This window comes from Oncorhynchus mykiss, chromosome 15, assembly GCF_013265735.2.
Source record: "Oncorhynchus mykiss isolate Arlee chromosome 15, USDA_OmykA_1.1, whole genome shotgun sequence".
NCBI classification, from domain to species: domain Eukaryota; kingdom Metazoa; phylum Chordata; class Actinopteri; order Salmoniformes; family Salmonidae; genus Oncorhynchus; species Oncorhynchus mykiss.
The window spans coordinates 13,532,154-13,556,161 of NC_048579.1; the positions used below are offsets into that span (position 1 = coordinate 13,532,154).

Below are 24,008 nucleotides of genomic sequence, written 5' to 3' on the forward strand. Positions count from 1 at the left end.
GCAAATGTATATTTCAGTTTTTTAAAATAAATTCCCCCCCATGTGCTTTGTCGACTATGGGGTATTGTGTGTAGATTGATGAGAATAAAAACAAACTATTTAATACATTTTAGAATAAGGCTGTAACGTAACAAAATGTGGAAAAAGTCAAGGGGTCTGATTACTTTCCGAATGCACTGTATATTTTTCTGTATATTTAGTAATTGTTTGCTTTTCTAAAGTCTAGCAACCTTGGCAGTTTTCATACTATTTATTCATCATGAAGGAATCAATAGGCTACATAGCTTGATTAAATTAATTTTTCAAACATACCTCCTGCCCATCAAATGCGGTGCATGTCACTCTACACTATCAATCCTCCTCCACTGACAATACTGCATGCACTAGACTAGAGTATCTACTGTCCTAGGCATCTTTTTGGCTGTGGCTGTTGTGGAGCGATAGGTAACAATGCTTTGTGGAAGGGGAGTTGTTGATGTGTGCATAGGGTCCCTGGTTCGAGCTTAAGTTGGGTCAAGGAGAGGGACGGAAGTAATACTGTTACATTGATGCTGTTGACCCATATCACTTAGTTGGGCTCTGCCCAGCTGCTGGGTTTACTGCGGAGAAGGAGGACAAAGGACGGTGAGTGTAACTGGTGTGAAATGGCTATCAATCGGTGACATCACTCGCTCAGAGACCTTGAAGTAGTTGTTTGCCTTGGTCTGCGATGCTTCATGAGTGTCTATTGTCTATGTGTTCAGGGTGTCCGTCTTGGTTCGAGTCCTCGTTGGGCACGGAGATAGACATAAGCACCTGACCCAGTTAGTGTTCCCCCTCCGTTAAATATTTGTATTATGATAAAACATGGGCTTAAAAATAACGTTTTTTTATTTCATTTAACATTGACATAAAAAAAACACTACATACACACACAATTTGAGTGCGGTCCTCCTGCACTGTGCGTGGTGCTGTCTTGCCTCTCTCTCTGCTCTCTGCTCTCTTTGAGCGTCACAGCTCTACGCTACTGTACTATCTCCATTCCTCCCATCTGGCGGACTGACTGGCACATCGCACCCGACTCTCTGGCTTCCCTGAGCGGTCTGCCTCCACACAGACCCCCGGCAGGTATGGAGGTGGTAAGGGGAGCACAGATGGGGTCGTTTATGAATCATTGGGGTGACTCTATTAATCATAAACTCACATTTAGCTACTCTGAAATATTCGTAGCATATATTTCACACTTGTTGTTGAAACATCCGCGTCTGATTAGGATAGTGTTTACCTGCCACGTTATATTTGTGGCAGGTTCGTCACAAGCGACGCAAAGTCATAAAGATAATTTTATCGGGGCTGGTGATATGACGTGCTGCTGTTGAATACACATTCTGTGTTCTCTAATACCAGGAAGTGGAGCGCGCAATATGTCACACGCACGCCCCTTTTAGCCTACTGACTGTCATTTGTAATTTACAGAAACGCAGTTCAGCCTTCTTTCACTGACATTGACAGAAGGAGTAGCCTATAGATAAACAAACATACATTTCCTCTTTGTTGATGGATAGAGAGAATAGGCTCGGCTGCATGCGTCACAACTGGTTTGGGCAGGCCTAGGTATGTAGGCTACTATTTCTTGGTGGTTTTGATAGAACATTCCATGGCACCCACATTTTTTAATAGGTTGGGATTTTCTTGGCAGGATATTTGTTGACAAAGTAGCCTAAGCATCGTCATCGTAAACATGATAATTAAAGGCAATGATTATCCCCGTATATTTCCATTATAAATTAAGTCATTAAGTCATTACTTTGTTACAAATTTGAAGTGCATAGGACTCAACGATTTTGTGGGAAGATTTGGGAAACGTTCCTGATTTGGCCAAAGGTGGCGCTGTTTCTGTAGCCACAGCTGAAATCATTAACTACAATGTAAAACAGAGACAGAGGTCTGATACTGTGTGTGTCCTCCTGCAGCATGCTGAATCCTAGAGGGATGGAGCCAGACCCGTCCTTGGAGACATGCACTCAGAGCAGAGCAGAGACAGAGGGAGAGAGAACAGAGACCAGAGAGGGACCCACCAGGAGCCCCAGCCCCCTGTCCCCCAATAGATCTTCAGCTGCTCACAACCTTACTACTCCCCCTAAACTCACCCCTACTCCCCCTAAACTGAATCCCCCCCGCCCTTCTAAACTCACCCTCACTCCCTCTGCTAGTACACTCACCCTCACTCCCTCTGCTAGTACACTCACCCTCACTCCCTCTGCTAGTACACTCACCCTCACCTCTACATGCACACCCTCTTCCTCCTCTACACCTACCCCCAATCCCCTTAAACTGAACCCCACCCCCTCACCTCCCCCTACTCTCACTCATAAAACCCTCACTACCCTCACCCCTATGGTACTCAACCCCACCCCAACATGTACACCTACTTCCCCCTCACTTACTCCCAACCCCGTCACCCCTACAATACTCATCCCCAACCCTACTCCCCCCACACTTACACCCTCTCTACCTACACCCACGCATGCCCCCACTAAAGTCACTCACAAACCTGTTCCTTTCCCCCTCACTCCCCCCACCATCCACTTCACTTCCTCTCTACTCACTCCCTCCGGCTCCTCCCCCACTGTATCAGCCATCACTTCTCTGCCCCCCTCCTCTGTAAACCATGGCAACATGTCTTCTGCTCCCGGGACTTCCTCCTTGACCAATGGTAACGCAAGGCCAGTCCCCACACCCACCTCTCCACCAATCACGCCTTTCCATACCCCGGCCAGCAGACAGGTAACTGACAATAGAGAAAATTAAACAAAAGTGGCACACTATAACACACACACACACACACACACACACACAGGCACACACACACACAGGCACAAACAAACAAACACACATACACACACACACACACACACACACACACACAGGCACAAACAAACAAACACACACACACACACACACACACAGGCACACACAGGCACAAACAAACAAACACACATACACACACACACACACACACACACAGGCACAAACAAACAAACACACATACACACAGGCACAAACAAACACACACACACACACACACACACAGGCACAAACAAACACACATACACAAATTCACACACAATTGACTACACAGACAACCACGTCCATTCCTAGATCAATTGGTTTACTTTCCTTTAACATAGAGAACAGTATTCAAGATACCTCCAAAATACCCCTCTCTCTCTCTGTCAGATACATTTCCCTCGCCCCCTGGATACACCCACTCTGGTGCAAGCCTATCAGAGCACCTCGTCTGTCAGACAGAGGGTATCCCAGCAGGCTTTGCTCCTAGGTCGGAGTTCTTGTTCCAGCCGAGACCAGATGCTGCTCAGGACCCAGATGGTAACAACACACACACCAACACCTGTCAGCTCTATTGCTACCAACTGATAGTGTATAACAACACACACACCAACACCTGTCAGCCTACTTCTACCAACTGATAGTGTGTAACAACACACACACACCAACACCTGTCAGCTCTATTTCTACCAACTGATAGTGTGTAACAACACACACACACCAACACCTGTCAGCTCTATTTCTACCAACTGATAGTGTATAACAACACACACACCAACACCTGTCAGCCTACTTCTACCAACTGATAGTGTGTAACAACACACACACCAACACCTGTCAGCTCTATTTCTACCAACTGATAGTGTGTAACAACACACACACCAACACCTGTCAGCTCTACTTCTACCAACTGTAGTGTGTAACAACACACACACCAACACCTGTCAGCTCTACTGCTACCAACTGATAGTGTGTAACAACACACACACACCAACACCTGTCAGCTCTATTTCTACCAACTGATAGTGTGTAACAACACACACACCAACACCTGTCAGCTCTACTTCTACCAACTGATAGTGTGTAACAACACCTGTCAGCTCTACTTCTACCAACTGATAGTGTGTAACAACACCTGTCAGCTCTACTTCTACCAACTGATAGTGTGTAACAACACACACACCAACACCTGTCAGCTCTACTTCTACCAACTGATAGTGTGTAACAACACACACACCAACACCTGTCAGCTTCTACTTCTACCAACTTCAAACTCCTGAAGCTGAACCCTCAGACTGGCCTTTTTCAAGATTCCTCAGTTCAAGATTACGCTCCACCCCCCCCCCCCCCCCCCCCCCCCCTCTCGCTCTCTCTCTTTCTCTCTTGCTCCCTTCTCTCTCTATTTCTCTCTCTCTCCCTCTCTCTTAGTATCTTTTGCTCTCTCATTCTTAGCTGATTTTCACCTCTACAGTACGGCCTGTCCCTTCCTCTTCCTCCTCTTCCTCTTGCCCTGCCTCCGCTCAGGTGAGCAGTTCAGAATGTGTGTGTTAGGAGTATGAGAGACCACTGAAGATTGTGATTGTCTCACAAGTTTAACTAAACTCCCTCTCAACCCCCACTCTCTCCCTCCCTATTTATTTTCCTCCCTCCCTCCCTCCCTCCCTCCCTCCCTCCCTCCCTCCCTCCCTCCCTCCCTCCCTCCCTCCCTCCCTCCATCTCCCATAGCTCCAGAGTCTAACCCTGCACCCCTCTGCTCCTGGAACTCTTACAATCCCCCCTTCTTTACGTCTCAAACCTCCCTCTTCCTCCTCCCACTCTCCTATCTCTCGTCCCCGTACACCCCTTTTCCCCCCCCTCCGGCCACGCCCCCAGCCCAGTGCCATGGTAACAGGCAGACAGACCACACCCACCCGGCACCTCTCAGTCCCACCTCCAAGTGAGTCATAAACATGTGATAATGAGTAGAATGTTCAGGAGGAATGACATGTGATTTATAGAATGTCCAGTAAAACCATTCAATCATTCTCTTTTTTCTTACTCTCTCTTTTTCTCTTCTCTCCAGCTCTCTACTCTTCTGTGCGTTCTGTCCCTCTGAGACCCAGACTTCATTCTCCAAATGGCCACAGGGTGGCACCCCCGAGACACAGCCCGGCCCTGCAACCAATCGCTGCTGCCGCTGCCGGACAGGCCCTGCCCAGCAGACAGTGGACTGGGCCAGCCAGCAGTTTGTCATCTCAAACCCCACCCACACAGACCACCCCAGGCCAATCACAGCTCAGCTCAGGCTCTAGTCCCCTGGGTTCTACTTCCCGTTTTGATCGGTTGCCGCCGGCATCAAGGCAGCTGCAAATCATTGCTCTCTCCGCTGGCTCCACCCACCGCCTCAGCAGCCAACTACAGCCTGCTGCCAGCACACACACCCCAGCTTCTGTCCAATCAAAGCACCTGGTTCTTGAATCCCCACCACCTCAGCTCGATGCCCAACCACAGAGGACTTCTGAACACGCCTCTCCCTCTCCCACCTCCTCCATCCACAAAGCCAACACACCCCTACCCTACCTCCATTATCAGGCCAGACACACTGATCCAAAAGGAGAAGTGGGGAGACAGGGGGTAAGGGAGGAGAGAGAGAGGGTGGGATTAGAGGAAGAAATGATGGGGGGAATTGAAGAGGAGCAGAGGAATAGAGAGAGGGTGGGAGGAGAGAGACAGGTAACAGGAGAGGAGAACGGGAATGTGGATAAGAGAGGAGAGAGGGTGGGAGGACAGGAGAAAGAGGGGACTGGAGGAGAGGAAACATGGATGGAGAGAGATAAGGGATTTGAGACACTGAGAGAGATGACAGAAGTAGAGGACGGGCAGGAAAGGATGACGATAGAGGGAGAGGAGCAGAGAGAGAGGATGGAAGTAGAGGAGGGGCAGGAAAGGATGAAGATAGAGGGAGAGGAGCAGAGACAGAGGATGGAAGTAGAGGAGGAAAAGCAGAGACAGAGGATGGAAGTAGAGGAGCAGGAGCGGGGACAGAAAGATACAATGAAAGGAGAGGAGGGGACTACAATAGACCCACAGCTCAATGCCGATCCGGCTACTCAGAACCCTCCCTCAGAACCCCCCATAAACATCCAGAGACCATCAGACCGTCCCATAGAGCAATCCCCAGACCTCCCCCACGTGGACCAAGAGGACCTCTGTGAGAACATGTTCAATCAGTCTGACAACCAATCAGGCAGGTACCAGCGTCTCTCCACTATTACCTTTAGCCTTGGCCTATTAATTCAACTTTAAACTAACTTGTGTTGTGAACTCTTCCCCCTCCTTCTCCACTCCACACCGTCTTCTTCCTCTGTCATGCTACTCCTCTCTCCCCCCTCCACCCCGTCTTCTTCCTCTGTCCTGCTCCTCCTCTCTCCCCCCTCCACCCCGTCTTCTTCTTCTGTCCTGCTCCTCCTCTCTCCCCCCTCCACCCCGTCTTCCTCCTCTGTCCTGCTCCTCCTCTCTCCCCCCTCCACCCCGTCTTCCTCCTCTGTCCTGCTCCTCCTCTCTCCCCGTCTTCCTCCTCTGTCCTGCTCCTCCTCTCTCCCCGTCTTCCTCCTCTGTCCTGCTCCTCCTCTCTCCCCCCTCCACCCCGTCTTCCTCCTCTGTCCTGCTCCTCCTCTCTCCCCCCTCCACCCTGTCTTCCTCCTCTGTCCTGCTCCTCCTCTCTCCCCCCTCCACCCTGTCTTCCTCCTCTGTCCTGCTCCTCCTCTCTCCCCCCTCCACCCTGTCTTCCTCCTCTGTCCTGCTCCTCCTCTCTCCCCGTCTTCCTCCTCTGTCCTGCTCCTCCTCTCTCCCCGTCTTCCTCCTCTGTCCTGCTCCTCCTCTCTCCCCCCTCCACCCTGTCTTCCTCTTCTGTCCTGCTCCTCCTTTCTCCCCCATCCTCCCTGTCTTCCTCTGTCCTGCTCCTCCTCTCTCCCCCTCCTCCCTGTCTTCCTCTGTCCTGCTCCTCCTCTCTCCCCCTCCTCCCTGTCTTCCTCTATCCTGCTCCTCCTCTCTCCCCCCTCCACCCTGTCTTCCTCTTCTGTCCTGCCCCTCCTCTCTCCCCCCTCCACCCCGTCTTCTTCCTCTGTCCTGCTCCTCCTCTCCCCCCTCCACCCCGTCTTCCTCCTCTGTCCTGCTCCTCCTCTCCCCCCTCCACCCCGTCTACCTCCTCTGTCCTGCTCCTCCTCTCTCCCCCCTCCACCCCGTCTTCCTCCTCTGTCCTGCTCCTCCTCTCTCCCCCCTCCACCCCGTCTTCCTCCTCTGTCCTGCTCCTCCTCTCTCCCCGTCTTCCTCCTCTGTCCTGCTCCTCCTCTCTCCCCCCTCCACCCTGTCTTCCTCCTCTGTCCTGCTCCTCCTCTCTCCCCGTCTTCCTCCTCTGTCCTGCTCCTCCTCTCTCCCCGTCTTCCTCCTCTGTCCTGCTCCTCCTCTCTCCCCCCTCCACCCCGTCTTCCTCCTCTGTCCTGCTCCTCCTCTCTCCCCCCTCCACCCTGTCACCCTCCTCTGTCCTGCTCCTCCTCTCTCCCCCCTCCACCCTGTCTTCCTCCTCTGTCCTGCTCCTCCTCTCTCCCCCCTCCACCCTGTCTTCCTCCTCTGTCCTGCTCCTCCTCTCTCCCCGTCTTCCTCCTCAGTCCTGCTCCTCCTCTCTCCCCGTCTTCCTCCTCTGTCCTGCTCCTCCTCTCTCCCCCCTCCACCCTGTCTTCCTCTTCTGTCCTGCTCCTCCTTTCTCCCCCATCCTCCCTGTCTTCCTCTGTCCTGCTCCTCCTCTCTCCCCCTCCTCCCTGTCTTCCTCTGTCCTGCTCCTCCTCTCTCCTCTCTCCCCCCTCCTCCCTGTCTTCCTCTATCCTGCTCCTCCTCTCTCCCCCCTCCACCCTGTCTGCCTCTTCTGTCCTGCTCCTCCTCTCTCCCCCCTCCTCCCTGTCTTCCTCTATCCTGCTCCTCCTCTCTCCCCCCTCCACCCTGTCTTCCTCCTCTGTCCTGCTCCTCCTCTCTCCCCCCTCCACCCCGTCTTCCTCCTCTGTCCTGCTCCTCCTCTCTCCCCCCTCCACCCTGTCACCCTCCTCTGTCCTGCTCCTCCTCTCTCCCCCCTCCACCCTGTCTTCCTCCTCTGTCCTGCTCCTCCTCTCTCCCCCCTCCACCCTGTCTTCCTCCTCTGTCCTGCTCCTCCTCTCTCCCCGTCTTCCTCCTCAGTCCTGCTCCTCCTCTCTCCCCGTCTTCCTCCTCTGTCCTGCTCCTCCTCTCTCCCCCCTCCACCCTGTCTTCCTCTTCTGTCCTGCTCCTCCTTTCTCCCCCATCCTCCCTGTCTTCCTCTGTCCTGCTCCTCCTCTCTCCCCCTCCTCCCTGTCTTCCTCTGTCCTGCTCCTCCTCTCTCCTCTCTCCCCCCTCCTCCCTGTCTTCCTCTATCCTGCTCCTCCTCTCTCCCCCCTCCACCCTGTCTTCCTCCTCTGTCCTGCTCCTCCTCTCTCCCCGTCTTCCTCCTCAGTCCTGCTCCTCCTCTCTCCCCGTCTTCCTCCTCTGTCCTGCTCCTCCTCTCTCCCCCCTCCACCCTGTCTTCCTCTTCTGTCCTGCTCCTCCTTTCTCCCCCATCCTCCCTGTCTTCCTCTGTCCTGCTCCTCCTCTCTCCCCCTCCTCCCTGTCTTCCTCTGTCCTGCTCCTCCTCTCTCCTCTCTCCCCCCTCCTCCCTGTCTTCCTCTATCCTGCTCCTCCTCTCTCCCCCCTCCACCCTGTCTTCCTCTTCTGTCCTGCTCCTCCTCTCTCCCCCCTCCACCCTGTCTTCCTCCTCTGTCCTGCTCCTCCTCTCTCCCCCCTCCACCCCGTCTTCCTCCTCTGTCCTGCTCCTCCTCTCTCCCCGTCTTCCTCCTCTGTCCTGCTCCTCCTCTCTCCCCGTCTTCCTCCTCTGTCCTGCTCCTCCTCTCTCCCCCCTCCACCCCGTCTTCCTCCTCTGTCCTGCTCCTCCTCTCTCCCCCCTCCACCCTGTCTTCCTCCTCTGTCCTGCTCCTCCTCTCTCCCCCCTCCACCCTGTCTTCCTCCTCTGTCCTGCTCCTCCTCTCTCCCCCCTCCACCCTGTCTTCCTCCTCTGTCCTGCTCCTCCTCTCTCCCCGTCTTCCTCCTCTGTCCTGCTCCTCCTCTCTCCCCGTCTTCCTCCTCTGTCCTGCTCCTCCTCTCTCCCCCCTCCACCCTGTCTTCCTCTTCTGTCCTGCTCCTCCTTTCTCCCCCATCCTCCCTGTCTTCCTCTGTCCTGCTCCTCCTCTCTCCTCCTCCTCCCTGTCTTCCTCTGTCCTGCTCCTCCTCTCTCCCCCTCCTCCCTGTCTTCCTCTATCCTGCTCCTCCTCTCTCCCCCCTCCACCCTGTCTTCCTCTTCTGTCCTGCTCCTCCTCTCTCCCCCCTCCACCCCGTCTTCTTCCTCTGTCCTGCCCCTCCTCTCTCCCCCCTCCACCCCGTCTTCTTCCTCTGTCCTGCTCCTCCTCTCCCCCCTCCACCCCGTCTTCCTCCTCTGTCCTGCTCCTCCTCTCCCCCCTCCACCCCGTCTACCTCCTCTGTCCTGCTCCTCCTCTCTCCCCCCTCCACCCCGTCTTCCTCCTCTGTCCTGCTCCTCCTCTCTCCCCCCTCCACCCCGTCTTCCTCCTCTGTCCTGCTCCTCCTCTCTCCCCGTCTTCCTCCTCTGTCCTGCTCCTCCTCTCTCCCCCCTCCACCCTGTCTTCCTCCTCTGTCCTGCTCCTCCTCTCTCCCCGTCTTCCTCCTCTGTCCTGCTCCTCCTCTCTCCCCGTCTTCCTCCTCTGTCCTGCTCCTCCTCTCTCCCCCCTCCACCCCGTCTTCCTCCTCTGTCCTGCTCCTCCTCTCTCCCCCCTCCACCCTGTCACCCTCCTCTGTCCTGCTCCTCCTCTCTCCCCCCTCCACCCTGTCTTCCTCCTCTGTCCTGCTCCTCCTCTCTCCCCCCTCCACCCTGTCTTCCTCCTCTGTCCTGCTCCTCCTCTCTCCCCGTCTTCCTCCTCAGTCCTGCTCCTCCTCTCTCCCCGTCTTCCTCCTCTGTCCTGCTCCTCCTCTCTCCCCCCTCCACCCTGTCTTCCTCTTCTGTCCTGCTCCTCCTTTCTCCCCCATCCTCCCTGTCTTCCTCTGTCCTGCTCCTCCTCTCTCCCCCTCCTCCCTGTCTTCCTCTGTCCTGCTCCTCCTCTCTCCTCTCTCCCCCCTCCTCCCTGTCTTCCTCTATCCTGCTCCTCCTCTCTCCCCCCTCCACCCTGTCTTCCTCTTCTGTCCTGCTCCTCCTCTCTCCCCCCTCCTCCCTGTCTTCCTCTATCCTGCTCCTCCTCTCTCCCCCTCCACCCTGTCTTCCTCTTCTGTCCCGCTTCTCCTCTCTCCCCCCTCCACCCTGTCTTCTTCCTCTGTCCTGCTCCTCCTCTCTCCCCCTCCTCCCTGTCTTCCTCTATCCTGCTCCTCCTCTCTCCCCCCTCCTCCCTGTCTTCCTCTTCTGTCCTGCTTCTCCTCTCTCCCCCGTCCTCCCTGTCTTCCTCTATCTTGCTCCTTCTCTCTCCCTCCTCCACCCTGTCTTCCTCTTCTGTCCTGCTTCTCCTCCCTCCCCCGTCCTCCCTGTCTTCCTCTGTCCTGCTCCTCCTCTCTCCCTGTCTTCCTCTGTCCTGCTCCTCGTCTCTCCTCTCTCCCCCCTCCACCCTGTCTTCCTCTTCTGTCCTGCTCCTCCTCTCTCCCCCCTCCACCCCGTCTTCCTCCTCTGTCCTGCTCCTCCTCTCTCCCCCCTCCACCCCGTCTTCTTCCTCTGTCCTGCTCCTCCTCTCTCCCCGTCTTCCTCCTCTGTCCTGCTCCTCCTCTCTCCCCGTCTTCCTCCTCTGTCCTGCTCCTCCTCTCTCCCCGTCTTCCTCCTCTGTCCTGCTCCTCCTCTCTCCCCGTCTTCCTCCTCTGTCCTGCTCCTCCTCTCTCCCCGTCTTCCTCCTCTGTCCTGCTCCTCCTCTCTCCCCCCTCCACCCTGTCTTCCTCCTCTGTCCTGCTCCTCCTCTCTCCCCCCTCCACCCTGTCTTCCTCCTCTGTCCTGCTCCTCCTCTCTCCCCCCTCCACCCTGTCTTCCTCCTCTGTCCTGCTCCTCCTCTCTCCCCGTCTTCCTCCTCTGTCCTGCTCCTCCTCTCTCCCTGTCTTCCTCCTCTGTCCTGCTCCTCCTCTCTCCCCCCTCCACCCTGTCTTCCTATTCTGTCCTGCTCCTCCTTTCTCCCCCATCTTCCCTGTCTTCCTCTGTCCTGCTCCTCCTCTCTCCCCCTCCTCCCTGTCTTCCTCTGTCCTGCTCCTCCTCTCTCCTCTCTCCCCCCTCCTCCCTGTCTTCCTCTATCCTGCTCCTCCTCTCTCCCCCCTCCACCCTGTCTTCCTCTTCTGTCCTGCTCCTCCTCTCTCCCCCCTCCTCCCTGTCTTCCTCTATCCTGCTCCTCCTCTCTCCCCCTCCACCCTGTCTTCCTCTTCTGTCCCGCTTCTCCTCTCTCCCCCCTCCACCCTGTCTTCTTCCTCTGTCCTGCTCCTCCTCTCTCCCCCTCCACCCTGTCTTCCTCTTCTGTCCCGCTTCTCCTCTCTCCCCCATCCACCCTGTCTTCTTCCTCTGTCCTGCTCCTCCTCTCTCCCCCTCCTCCCTGTCTTCCTCTATCCTGCTCCTCCTCTCTCCCCCCTCCTCCCTGTCTTCCTCTTCTGTCCTGCTTCTCCTCTCTCCCCCGTCCTCCCTGTCTTCCTCTATCCTGCTCCTCCTCTCTCCCCCTCCTCCCTGTCTTCCTCTATCCTGCTCCTCCTCTCTCCCCCCTCCTCCCTGTCTTCCTCTTCTGTCCTGCTTCTCCTCTCTCCCCCGTCCTCCCTGTCTTCCTCTATCCTGCTCCTCCTCTCTCCCCCCTCCTCCCTGTCTTCCTCTTCTGTCCTGCTTCTCCTCCCTCCCCCGTCCTCCCTGTCTTCCTCTGTCCTGCTCCTCCTCTCTCCCTGTCTTCCTCTGTCCTGCTCCTCATCTCTCCTCTCTCCCCCCTCCACCCTGTCTTCCTCTTCTGTCCTGCTCCTCCTCTCTCCCCCCTCCTCCCATCTTCCTCCTCTGTTCTGCTCCTCCTCTCTCCTCCCTCCTCCCGTCTTCCTCCTCTGTTCTGCTCCTCCTCTCTCCTCCCTCCACCCCGTCTTCCTCCTCTGTTCTGCTCCTCCTCTCTCCTCCCTCCTCCCGTCTTCCTCCTCTGATCTGCTCCTCCTCTCTCCTCCCTCCTCCCTCCTCCCGTCTTCCTCCTCTGTTCTGCTCCTCCTCTCCTCTCCGTCTTCCTCTTATTTTTTCCTCCCCCCAGTCTTGTCCAGTCTTTCCTCTCAGTCTCCCCCTGCCTCACCCTTCCTCACCCTTTCATCTGATCTCCCCCCTCCTCTCCTGCCTGTTAGCCCTTCCCACCCAGAGAGCCTCAGCCTATCACAGAGCCGCCCTGAGACCTTCAGCCTATTGGAGCGCAAGCCTTGGTCACAGAGGGTCTGGCCAGAGGGCGGGAGGCGTGTCTTAACTCACCTGGTGGAGGGCTTCATCATACAGGAGGGGCTGCAGGCATTCCCGGTAAACACAAACACACAATTCCTACAGGGGATATAGCTGGTGTCTAGTTGGTGTCACAAACTGATAAATTAACAGTATATACAGTATAACCTTTGTGTGCATGCGCGTGTGTGTGTACCTGTGCAGGTGAACCGCTCGTCTCTGTTGTTGGGAGGGCAGGAGGCTATCTCCCAGAATGGGAACATAGAGGGGCCCGAGTTATTATCGTTGACAGACACACCAGAGCCACCGGAACATTCCAGCGAATCAGAACAAGAGCGCGTGGCTACAAGTGACCCGCTCACAGGTAAACCACCTTCATCTCCTGGTTCTGAATCAATATTCAATTCAATATTCAATTCAATTATCTCTCTGAATCCAAACCACACTAGGTCCCAGAGAGAGACATAGGGGAGTGTTACAATGCGAGTCTTGTGGGAAGAGAGGCCACGCCCACTCCTTCCATCGCTCCAAGCGATACTGCTCCACTTCCTGTGCCCGCAGGTAAGCCGCACTACCATTGGCTGAACACAGTAACAAGACAGTGACAGAATAGTTATTCTCTTGGTCTAGACCAGCGTTTCTCAAACTAGGGGTGGCGACCAAACTATACACACCCAGGAAGAGTAGCTGCTGCCTTGGTAGGCACTAATGGGGATCCATAATAAATACAAATATGGGGTTGCCTGATTTGAAAATGGGTTGAAATACAAACGGGGTAACGTCAGTAACCTCCGGTAGCCACTAGAGACAGTTGCAATAAACAGAGCGATTTCTGTTTTCATTCATACAAATGTGACTGTATCTTTTGAGCGGTTTAAACTACAACATATTATGACCTCAGGAACACGTATGTCTGTTTCCCTCTACAATGACCCCAGGAACACGTATGTCTGTTTCCCTCTACAATGACCCCAGGAACACGTATGTCTGTTTCCCTCTACAATGACCCCAACACTGGAACACGTATGTCTGTTTCCCTCTACAATGACCCCAACACTGGAACACGTATGTCTGTTTCCCTCTACAATGACCCCAACACTGGAACACGTATGTCTGTTTCCCTCTACAATGACCCCAACACTGGAACACGTATGTCTGTTTCCCTCTACAATGACCCCAACACTGGAACACGTATGTCTGTTTCCCTCTACAATGACCCCAACACTGGAACACGTATGTCTGTTTCCCTCTACAATGACCCCAACACAGGAACACGTATGTCTGTTTCCCTCTACAATGACCCCAACACTGGAACACGTATGTCTGTTTCCCTCTACAATGACCCCAACACTGGAACACGTATGTCTGTTTCCCTCTACAATGACCCCAACACAGGAACACGTATGTCTGTTTCCCTCTACAATGACCCCAGGAACACGTATGTCTGTTTCCCTCTACAATGACCCCAACACAGGAACACGTATGTCTGTTTCCCTCTACAATGACCCCAACACTGGAACACGTATGTCTGTTTCCCTCTACAATGACCCCAACACTGGAACACGAGACTCTCAGGAACACGTATGTCTGTTTCCCTCTTCAATGACCCCAACACTGGAACACGTATGTCTGTTTCCCTCTACAATGACCCCAACACAGGAACACGTATGTCTGTTTCCCTCTACAATGACCCCAACACTGGAACACGTATGTCTGTTTCCCTCTACAATGACCCCAACACTGGAACACGTATGTCTGTTTCCCTCTACAATGACCCCAACACAGGAACACGTATGTCTGTTTCCCTCTACAATGACCCCAACACTGGAACACGTATGTCTGTTTCCCTCTACAATGACCCCAACACTGGAACACGTATGTCTGTTTCCCTCTACAATGACCCCAACACTGGAACACGAGACTCTCAGGAACACGTATGTCTGTGTCCCTCTACAATGACCCCAACACTGGAACACGTATGTCTGTTTCCCTCTACAATGACCCCAACACTGGAACACGTATGTCTGTTTCCCTCTACAATGACCCCAACACTGGAACACGAGACTCTCAGGAACACGTATGTCTGTTTCCCTCTACAATGACCCCAACACAGGAACACGAGACTCTCAGGAACACGTATGTCTGTTTCCCTCTACAATGACCCCAACACAGGAACACGAGACTCTCAGGAACACGTATGTCTGTTTCCCTCTACAATGACCCCAACACAGGAACACGAGACTCTCAGGAACACGTATGTCTGTTTCCCTCTACAATGACCCCAACACTGGAAGACGTATGTCTGTTTCCCTCTACAATGACCCCAACACTGGAACACGTATGTCTGTTTCCCTCTACAATGACCCCAACACAGGAACACGTATGTCTGTTTCCCTCTACAATGACCCCAACACAGGAACACGTATGTCTGTTTCCCTCTACAATGACCCCAACACTGGAACACGTATGTCTGTTTCCCTCTACAATGACCCCAACACAGGAACACGAGACTCTCAGGAACACGTATGAGTTTCCTGTTTCTGTCTACAATGACCACAAGCCGCACAGGACTCATTAGAACAGAGTGGACAACACCAGCCACTGTGTCAGACCGAGGGGAGAACAGCATCAATGATCACGTTCTTTTCTACACAGAAGTTCATACCAAATTATTGCCTGATGATCTTCTGAACTTCTCAATACCTTTCTGATTCTGATTTCACTTCAAACCACAATACTTCCTTCAGATTGAAATACTTTCAAAAGTACTGTCAGACTGATTTGTAATAGCGTGTCATAGCCCCAATTAATAAAGTTAACATTGGCCGTTGATTACATGATTTACATGGTGGGGTCACACATTTTTTTTAAAATCAAACTGGGGTCACGGTCCAAAAAGGTTTGGGAACCCCTGGTCTAGACAACAAGTTGTATGTGATGTTGTTTCACCACATATTTACTACAGCTGTACTGCACAGACATAAACACACAAAAACACATAAACACCCTCACACAGGCTGTGGTCAGACAGGACGTCACATGGGGGGTCATCTCAACCCCAGAGAGCTCAGAGAAAGGACACATCATCATCCTCTTTCTCCCTCCAGGTATAATGTAGGGCTGTCCAAGCGTCTGCGTGCCCTGAGTGCTGGCAGCCAGCCAGAGGGGCGGCGCTCTGAGATAAACAAGGTGGAGTCTGTGCCTGGGAAGCCTCTCTTACTGCGACTGGTCAGTTACAACTTTTAACAAATAGGTCACTCCACAGGGATACACTTTATGGTATATCCTGCCTTATAACATGTTATAGGCATATAGAAGCCTTTATAATTGAAGCCCAGCTGTTCGTACATGTTCCATCTCCTGTAACATACTCTATTTTAGCCCCGGGAAATATGGAGCGCCCATCGCCGTGACAACGAAGAGGAGGAAGGGCATGCTGTTCCCACGACAGCCAGGCTGGAGCGCCGAGCGGCACGGAGGGCGAGGAGGGCCTCAGAGCCAGCGATGACCCCTGGTAACTCCACTGTGACCTCTAGTGACTCCCTACCTGCACAGTGGAGCGTCGAGCAAGTCTGGGACTTTATACACACACTGCCAGGTAACATATACACACACTGCCAGGTAACACACATACACACACACTCCCAGGTAACACATACACACACTGCCAGGTAACATGCACACACTGCCAGGTAACACACACACACACTGCCAGGTAACACACACACACACACTGCCAGGTAACACATACACACACTGCCAGGTAACACACACACACACTGCCAGGTAACACACACACACACACTGCCAGGTAACACACACACACACTGCCAGGTAACACACACACACACTGCCAGGTAACACACACACATACTGCCAGGTAACACATACACACACTGCCAGGTAACACACACACACACTGCCAGGTAACACACACACACACACACTGCCAGGTAACACATACACACACTGCCAGGTAACACACACACACACTGCCAGGTAACACACACACACACACTGCCAGGTAACACACACACACTGCCAGGTAACACACACACACACTGCCAGGTAACACACACACATACTGCCAGGTAACACATACACACACTGCCAGGTAACACACACTGCCAGGTAACACACACACACACACTGCCAGGTAACACACACACACACACACACACTGCCAGGTAACACACACACACACTGCCAGGTAACACACATACACACACTGTCAGGTAACACACACACACTGCCAGGTAACACACACACTGCCAGGTAACACATACACACACTGCCAGGTAACACATACACATACTGCCAGGTAACACATACACACACTGCCAGGTAACACACACATACACACACTGCCAGGTAACACATACACACACTGCCAGGTAACACATACACATACTGCCAGGTAACACATACACACACTGCCAGGTAACACACACATACACACACTGCCAGGTAACACACACTGCCAAGTAACACACACACACACACTGCCAGGTAACACACACACTGCCATGTAACACACACACACACCGCCAGGTAACACATACACACACACACTGCCACATAACACATACACACACTGCCAGGTAACACACACACACACACTGCTAGGTAACACATACACACACTGCTAGGTAACACACACACACACTGCTAGGTAACACATACACACACTGCCAGGTAACACACACACACACACTGCTAGGTAACACATACACACACGGCTAGGTAACACACACACTGCCACATAACACATACACACACTGCCAGGTAACACACACACACTGCTAGGTAACACACACACACACACACTGCTAGGTAACACATACACACACTGCTAAGTAACACACACACACACACACACACACACTGCTAGGTAACACATACACACACTGCTAGGTAACACATACACACACACACTGCCACAACACATACACGCACTGCCAGGTAACACACACACACACTGCTAGGTAACACATACACACTGCTAGGCAACACACACACACACACACTGCTAGGTAACACATACACACACACACTGCCACATAACACACACACACACTGCTAGGTAACACATACACACACTGCCAGGTAACACATACACACTGCCAGGTAACACACACTGCTAGGTAACACATACACACACTGCTAGGTAACACATACACACACTGCTAGGTAACACATACACACACTGCTAGGTAACACATACACACACACACTGCCACATAACACACACACACACACTGCCAGGTAACACATACACACTGCCACGTAACACACACTGCCAGGTAACACACACACACACACTGCTAGGTAACACATACACACACTGCCAGGTAACACACACACACTGCCACGTAACACACTGCCAGGTAACACACACACACACACTGCTAGGTAACACACACACTGCTAGGTAACACACACACAAACACTGCCACATAACACATACACACACTGCCAGGTAACACACACACACACACTGCTAGGTAACACACACACACTGCCAGGTAACACGTATACACACACTGCCAGATTACACATACACACACTGCCAGGTAACACACACACACACTGCCAGGTAACACACACACACTGCCAGGTAACACATACACACACTGCCAGGTAACACATACACACACTGCCAGGTAACACACACACACTGCCAGGTAACACACACACACTGCCAGGTAACACATACACACACTGCCAGGTAACACACACACACAGCCAGGTAACACATACACACACTGCCAGGTAACACACACACACACTGCCAGGTAACACACACACACACTGCCAGGCAACACACACACACACACTGCCAGGTAACACATACACACACTGCCAGGTAACACATACACACACTGCCACGTAACACACACACACAAGGACACGCATTCACCCATCTCCTTGCTGTAGGTTGTTGGTCGGTTATACGTTGTCTTTAGGTTTTGGGGAGGTTATACCCAGTGTGTGTTGTCTTTAGGTTTTGGGGAAGTTATAACCTGGGTGTATGATGTTTTAAGGTTGTGGGGATGTTATAACCTGTGTGTGTTGTCTTTAGGTTTTTTGGAGGTTATAACCTGTGTGTGTTGTCTTTAGGTTTTGGGGAGGTTCTAACCTGTGTGTGTTGTCTTTAGGTTTTGGGGAGGTTATAACCTGTGTGTATTGTCTTTAGGTTTTGGGGAGGTTATAACCTGTGTGTGTTGTCTTTAAGTTTTGGGGAGGTTATAACCTATGGTGTTTTAAGGTTGTGGGGATGTTATAACTTGGATGTATGTTGTTATAAGGTTGTGGGGAAGTTATAACCTGTGTGTGTTGTCTTTAGGTTTTGGGGAGGTTATAACCTGGGTGTATGGTGCTTTAAGGTGTGGGGTGGTTATAACCTGGATGTATGTTGTTATAAGGTTATGGAGAGGTTATAACCTAGGTGTATGTTATCTTTAGGTTGTCTGGAGGTTAAAACCAGTGTGTATGTTGTGGGGAGGTTATAACCGGGGCCAATATTGTTTTACGGTTATGGAGAGGTTATAACCTGGATGTATGTTATCTTTAGGTTGTGTGGAGGTTATAACCTGTGTGAATGTTGTTTTAAGGTTGTTGGGAGGTTATAACCTGTGTGGATGTTGTTTTAATGTTTTGGGAAGGTTATAACCTGTGTGTGTATGTTTTCTTTAGGTTGTGTCGAGGTTGCGGAGGCGTTCCGTATTCAGGAGATAGACGGCCAGGCCCTGCTGCTGCTCACTGAGGACCACCTGATGACCAGCATGAACATCAAATTGGGACCAGCTCTCAAGATCTGTGCCCACATCAACACACTCAGACACAGATAGAGAGGGAGGAGGAGAGATGAGAGAAGGAGGTGAGGTGGGAGGAAGAGAAGATGGAGACAGAAAAAAGGTTAAGAGGGCTGGGTGTGGAAAAAGATAGGGAAAAGAGTGATTGATAGATGGGGAAGAGAGAGGGGATGAGAGAGAGAGGATGAGAGGGGATGAGAGAGAGGGGATGAGAGAGAGAGGTAAGGAACAAAGGACAGCAAAGATGAGAGATAAAGAGATTCATTCAAGAGATGAAGAGCTAAGAGCAAATCAGTGAGAGAGGAGAGGGACCTTTTCTATTCTGGTGTGTCTGTGTACATATTTTACAATGCCGTCTATTGGGTGTAACAAACGATTTCATTAAGGATTTGTAATATACATTATCATGTATTTGTGTATTTGGTTATTATTTTAAAATGTGGCATCACATGTCAATTGTAAAATAATTTTTGATTTCACACAGTTGATACACAGACATTTTTAAATAACTTTGTGGAATTGAATGTCTTAATGATTATGTTTTTATATATGATCTCTTCTGAGAACAAGTTAGATCTTATTTGACTCCTAACCATGTCAACTTTGTCAGATGTCATAATGTTTTATTTTATTCTGCCTCTTAAAACTCAGTAATAAATCAAATTAATTTATGAACATTGTTTTACTGCCTTGGTATTGGTATTATGATATTTGGTAGTTAGGAAAACGACCCATCGCACTACTAACTCCTGCCACCAGATGGAGGTGAGGGGTCACGTTTACTAGTAGAGAGACGGCAGCTGCAACATTCTCTCAACTCATGGAAACAATGATCAAGGAAAATTCAATATGAATTACATAAAAACCAATGTATCATATTTATTTTGCTATCACTGATGCTTCTCTGGACCACAGTGTCTACGTTCATACAGGAAAAACCTTCTAAAGCAGCACAGACCTATTGTTGCTGAATCAATCTGTGTTGATGCTAAACCAATCAGGAACCAGGAACCATTTCAACACTGCTGAAATGGGTTTTAACAGTTTAGCTGTCTCTTCTTGAAAAATATGTGGGAAAAAATGATTTAACCTTTAATTCCTATTACTAACAACTCAAATAAGAACTAATAGATGTTTGTTTTTTCAACTTGATGTTTTTTTTTTTAAATAACAGAGTACTTACTACCAGGCGGTTGTGAAGTCAAAAGGTCATACAAGCAATGCCATATTAGAATGGCAATATTGCATAGCATTTTTTACTCATTAGAACAATATTGCATAATATAGTGTTGTCAACAATTAGAATTTCACCATAATAGGCATATTTAATCAAAACAAGGCAACAGTAAACATGTCGTCCTCCTCGAATGCTGCAGCTCCCTCCTTGGGCCAATCAGTGTAATTTTGTAAATGGCGAATCTCTATTGCAAGACGCATCATTCACCCATCAAAATCAGGCCAGTAGTGTCTGAGATATCACATGGGTTAGCTAGACTCGTGTCCCTGAGCATTTGTGCCAAATTTCATAATTCTGAGTCAAACAGAACAAGAGATATAAACCTGTGCCTGTTATAGCGCCACCGTGTGGTCAATATGACTTGTTTTGCAGGTTGAGTCTTGACAGTGTTTTCAACATGTTTACCAACTACAATGCGAACTGATTTATATGCATGTATGTGCCAGGCCACAACCAAATAAATGTTTATTGGCATAATGACATGCGCTGAGAGTCGGGAAGCAAGTGGTCTAAATAAATAGACCATAATACGAACCACGCCAGAAACAGAAACAATGACACCTGGGGAAGGAACCACAGGGAGTGACATATATAGGGCAGGTAATCAAGGAAGTGATGGAGTCCAGGTGAGTGTCGTTATGCTCAAATGCGCTTAACGCTGGTGACAGGTGTGCGCCATAAACAAGCAGCCTGATGACCTAAAGGCCGGAGAGGGAGCACACATGACAATCGGTCAATAGCGGCCATTTTATTTGAGGTACTAGTCTGTAAAATATTGCTTTGAAAGATCTTTGTCCATAGATGTCACATATCACGTTTCGTGCAGGTCAGTCATTCGGTACCAGAAGAGTAGCGTTTTAAGAGTTTTTCGCAAAATTCTAAATGGCGGAAAATCCATCATGGCGTATCGATGTAGCGAATTTCACGACCTTAGTATTAACTGGGTGAGGGGCGTGACCTTTTAAAATGTGAATTTTCAATCTCTTATTGTAGTGCCACCATCTGGCCAATAACATGTAATTTGGTAAACACTAGACAGATCCACAGTCCCCTTCCCAATGTCATTGTGGGGGACAATAACATTTAATTTGGTAAACACTAGACAGATCCACAGTCCCCTTCCCAATGTCATTGTGGGGGACAATAACATTTAATTTGGTAAACACTAGACAGATCCACAGTCCCCTTCCCAATGTCATTGTGGGGGACAATAAAATTTAATTTGGTAAACACTAGACAGATCCACAGTCCCCTTCCCAATGTCATTGTGGGGGACAATAACATTTAATTTGGTAAACACTAGACAGATCCACAGTCCCCTTCCCAATGTCATTGTGGGGGACAATAACATTTAATTTGGTAAACACTAGACAGATCCACAGTCCCCTTCCCAATGTCATTGTGGGGGACAATAACATTTAATTTGGTAAACACTAGACAGATCCACAGTCCCCTTCCCAATGTCATTGTGGGGGACAATAACATTTAATTTGGTAAACACTAGACAGATCCACAGTCCCCTTCCCAATGTCATTGTGGGGGACAATAACATTTAATTTGGTAAACACTAGACAGATCCACAGTCCCCTTCCCAGTGTCATTGTGGGGGACAATAAAATTTAATTTGGTAAACACTAGACAGATCCACAGTCCCCTTCCCAATGTCATTGTGGGGGACAATAACATTTAATTTGGTAAACACTAGACAGATCCACAGTCCCCTTCCCAATGTCATTGTGGGGGACAATAAAATTTAATTTGGTAAACACTAGACAGATCCACAGTCCCCTTCCCAATGTCATTGTGGGGGACAATAACATTTAATTTGGTAAACACTAGACAGATCCACAGTCCCCTTCCCAATGTCATTGTGGGGGACAATAACATTTAATTTGGTAAACACTAGACACAGATCCACAGTCCCCTTCCCGATGTCATTGTGGGGGACAATGTACCCTATGTTTAGTCCACCTTACTTTCTACTGACATATCAACTGACATTTGAACTAAATTCTTGCTTTTTAGCCTTTTTAGATTTTAAGTGTTTATTTTCAGAGTTCGACACTTCAAGGTTTCTACTGACAGGAATGGTGCAGTATGAATCACTCACCAACTCAATCCCTACCCTTTATCCCATATCTTTGGTGACTGATTTGGAGTTTTCTTAGTGGACAAAGTTAAGAGTGCCACTACACTGAACTGCAGCAACCCAAAAGGATAGAAATGCTGTAAATGGTTGCAGTTCTGAAGTTCAGCCCTAACACACCTCTTTTACTGTGGAACTATACAGCCTGAGATGTATCATTTCTCCAGATTTTTATTAAGAATTGAATTAATGATACATTTGACATTTTAATTGGTTAATTTATTAGTGAATCTTTTTCTATATATATTTATTTTCCATATTTTGTGACGGTTCAGTTTTTCCCCCTGAAAAAAAGTCATGTATTTTTGATTGCGCGTCCCTTCTGTAGAGCATGTGTGCAGGCAGCTGAGCGGGGGCGTGGCCAGCTTGGTAGGCTTCATCATCACCACAACCACCAATGAAAGGGTGCGCACCTGCGACTACACGTGTGCACATGGATAAGCCGGGGGCGCAAGGCCACAGGCTCCGGGTTCTGCCAGTGTGTCGAGCTTGACCAGATCCTCACATTACCAGGTGTGTGTGTGTGTGTGGTTGAAGGAAGTTGCCTCTTACCACATCTGTAGTCCACCTGCAGATTCCATAGACTTCTAGAAAACCGTACCATATCTCGTGTTATTTAAAAAACATCTGAATATAAAAGTCTTTATCACTACCTTTCCCCCTCCAGCAGACATCCAGACATGTCGTGCAGTGAGGGTGTGTGTGTGTGTCATGCCCTGCATCAGGCTAGGTCTAGGACATGAGATCCCCGCTATCAAACTACACTGTGCCATGTTGGGGGGCTCGCTCATCTTCGTCATGGGTAAGTGAGACGCACGTTCACACACAGACACAAACATTCCACACAACTTAATGTTATCCTATATTGACTAATGATGATGTGTCAGGCTATGGGATGCTGCGGGACCATCTCATATCACCCTCTCTCTAACCTGGAAAGTGCTTCCTGTGTGGGACAGGAAGTCCATGTCAGAAGCCTTGTGACAGGGACTGAGCAGCTGGTGGACAATAACCAACTCTCTTTCTCTCCTATCTCTTTCCAGCGCTCTGTGGATTGGTGTCAACTATCTGGTTTGCTATTGGTGCTCATGCAGAGGAGGGTCTGTTGTAATTCAGCATCTCACTGTACGCTGGATGGGTCGGCTCCGCCCTCTCCTGGGGAGCTCTATGATTCTGTGTTGCCACGGTGACAACCACTTGGGGAACCCCCAGTGGCAAGAGAGCAGCTACTACTACTCCAGACAGGCAGGGGGCACCACCACACCCATCAACCCCTCCGCTACTGCTACCACTGTAATCACAGGCAACCACGCCAAGAGCGCCAACGCGTGAGAAAGAATGTAAAAAAGGATTATGAGCTGCAGAGAACTTGTGATTGACACATCCACATGGCTGGCTAGTCTTCATGACCATGACCTCATCCTGAGGACCATGACCTCACATCCTGCCAGACAGGAAGCTGGCCAGGTGAACACCACCCTGCTCAACTTT

The 24,008-nt window shown here is 50.6% G+C and overlaps 1 protein-coding gene across 6 annotated transcripts; it reads left to right on the forward strand.

Annotated features, from left to right (window-relative positions):
- The first annotated feature begins 448 nt into the window (after positions 1 to 448).
- Positions 449 to 19,800, forward strand: si:ch211-230g15.5 (bromodomain-containing protein 4). 6 transcript variants are annotated; one of them, XM_036943740.1, is made up of 13 exons: positions 454 to 624; positions 744 to 1,107; positions 1,953 to 2,766; positions 3,220 to 3,369; positions 4,282 to 4,353; positions 4,555 to 4,765; positions 4,892 to 6,055; positions 12,144 to 12,397; positions 12,524 to 12,683; positions 12,769 to 12,880; positions 15,427 to 15,547; positions 15,701 to 15,917; positions 19,016 to 19,800. In XM_036943740.1, the coding sequence occupies exons 3-13, from the start codon at positions 1,954 to 1,956 to the stop codon at positions 19,168 to 19,170; spliced, it is 3,429 nt and encodes a 1,142-aa protein (XP_036799635.1). In that variant the 5' UTR covers positions 454 to 624; positions 744 to 1,107; position 1,953; the 3' UTR covers positions 19,171 to 19,800. The 6 variants fall into 6 exon arrangements, with proteins under 6 accessions (XP_036799640.1, XP_036799637.1, XP_036799638.1 ...); XM_036943745.1 differs by having other exon boundaries at positions 449 to 1,107; positions 4,892 to 6,059; positions 12,232 to 12,397; XM_036943742.1 differs by having other exon boundaries at positions 452 to 1,158.
- The last annotated feature ends 4,208 nt before the right edge of the window (positions 19,801 to 24,008 follow it).

What these genes read in the sequence shown, in the direction of transcription:
- si:ch211-230g15.5 (XM_036943742.1), top strand. Translation starts at nt 1,954, where the DNA reads ATGCTGAATCCTAGAGGGATGGAGCCAGACCCGTCCTTGGAGACATGC. An exon ending in CTTGCCCTGCCTCCGCTCAG is followed by an intron (nt 4,354 to 4,554) that starts GTGAGCAGTTCA and finishes CATCTCCCATAG; the next exon opens with CTCCAGAGTCTAACCCTGCA. An exon ending in TACAAGTGACCCGCTCACAG is followed by an intron (nt 12,684 to 12,768) that starts GTAAACCACCTT and finishes AAACCACACTAG; the next exon opens with GTCCCAGAGAGAGACATAGG.